This window comes from Eurypyga helias, unplaced genomic scaffold, assembly GCF_000690775.1.
Source record: "Eurypyga helias isolate BGI_N326 unplaced genomic scaffold, ASM69077v1 C14934254, whole genome shotgun sequence".
Classification (NCBI taxonomy): domain Eukaryota; kingdom Metazoa; phylum Chordata; class Aves; order Eurypygiformes; family Eurypygidae; genus Eurypyga; species Eurypyga helias.
Window position 1 is genome coordinate 1 of NW_010277621.1, and position 248 is coordinate 248.

The following is a 248-nucleotide window of genomic DNA, read 5'->3' on the forward strand; positions in this document are numbered from 1 at the left end:
GGCGCAGACGTGTTCCCAGTCCCCGCGGCCCTCGGGGACGCGGAAGGTGACGAACCTGCCCCCCACGTAGAAGCGGTACTCGCCGGGCTTGGGCTTGAAGAGGAGGATGTCGTTGTCCTGCGCCTTGGTGGCGTAGGAGAAGAGGCCGTGGGGGCGGGCGAGGTCGGAGTAGGACCGCAGGCACATGGTGAAGTTCCGCAGGGGCTGCTCCGGCTTCACCCTCACCAGCACGTGGGACTTGCCGGTCT

The 248-nt window shown here is 67.7% G+C and overlaps 1 protein-coding gene across 1 annotated transcript; it reads right to left on the reverse strand.

Annotated features, from left to right (window-relative positions):
• Positions 1 to 3: 3 nt before the first annotated feature.
• Positions 4 to 243, reverse strand: LOC104515840 (serum amyloid P-component-like; the record flags this gene model as incomplete). The annotated part of the gene is made up of 1 exon (XM_010159967.1): positions 4 to 243. A coding segment is annotated over one exon (240 nt), but the record flags the coding sequence as incomplete, so codon positions are not given.
• Positions 244 to 248: the final 5 nt, after the last annotated feature.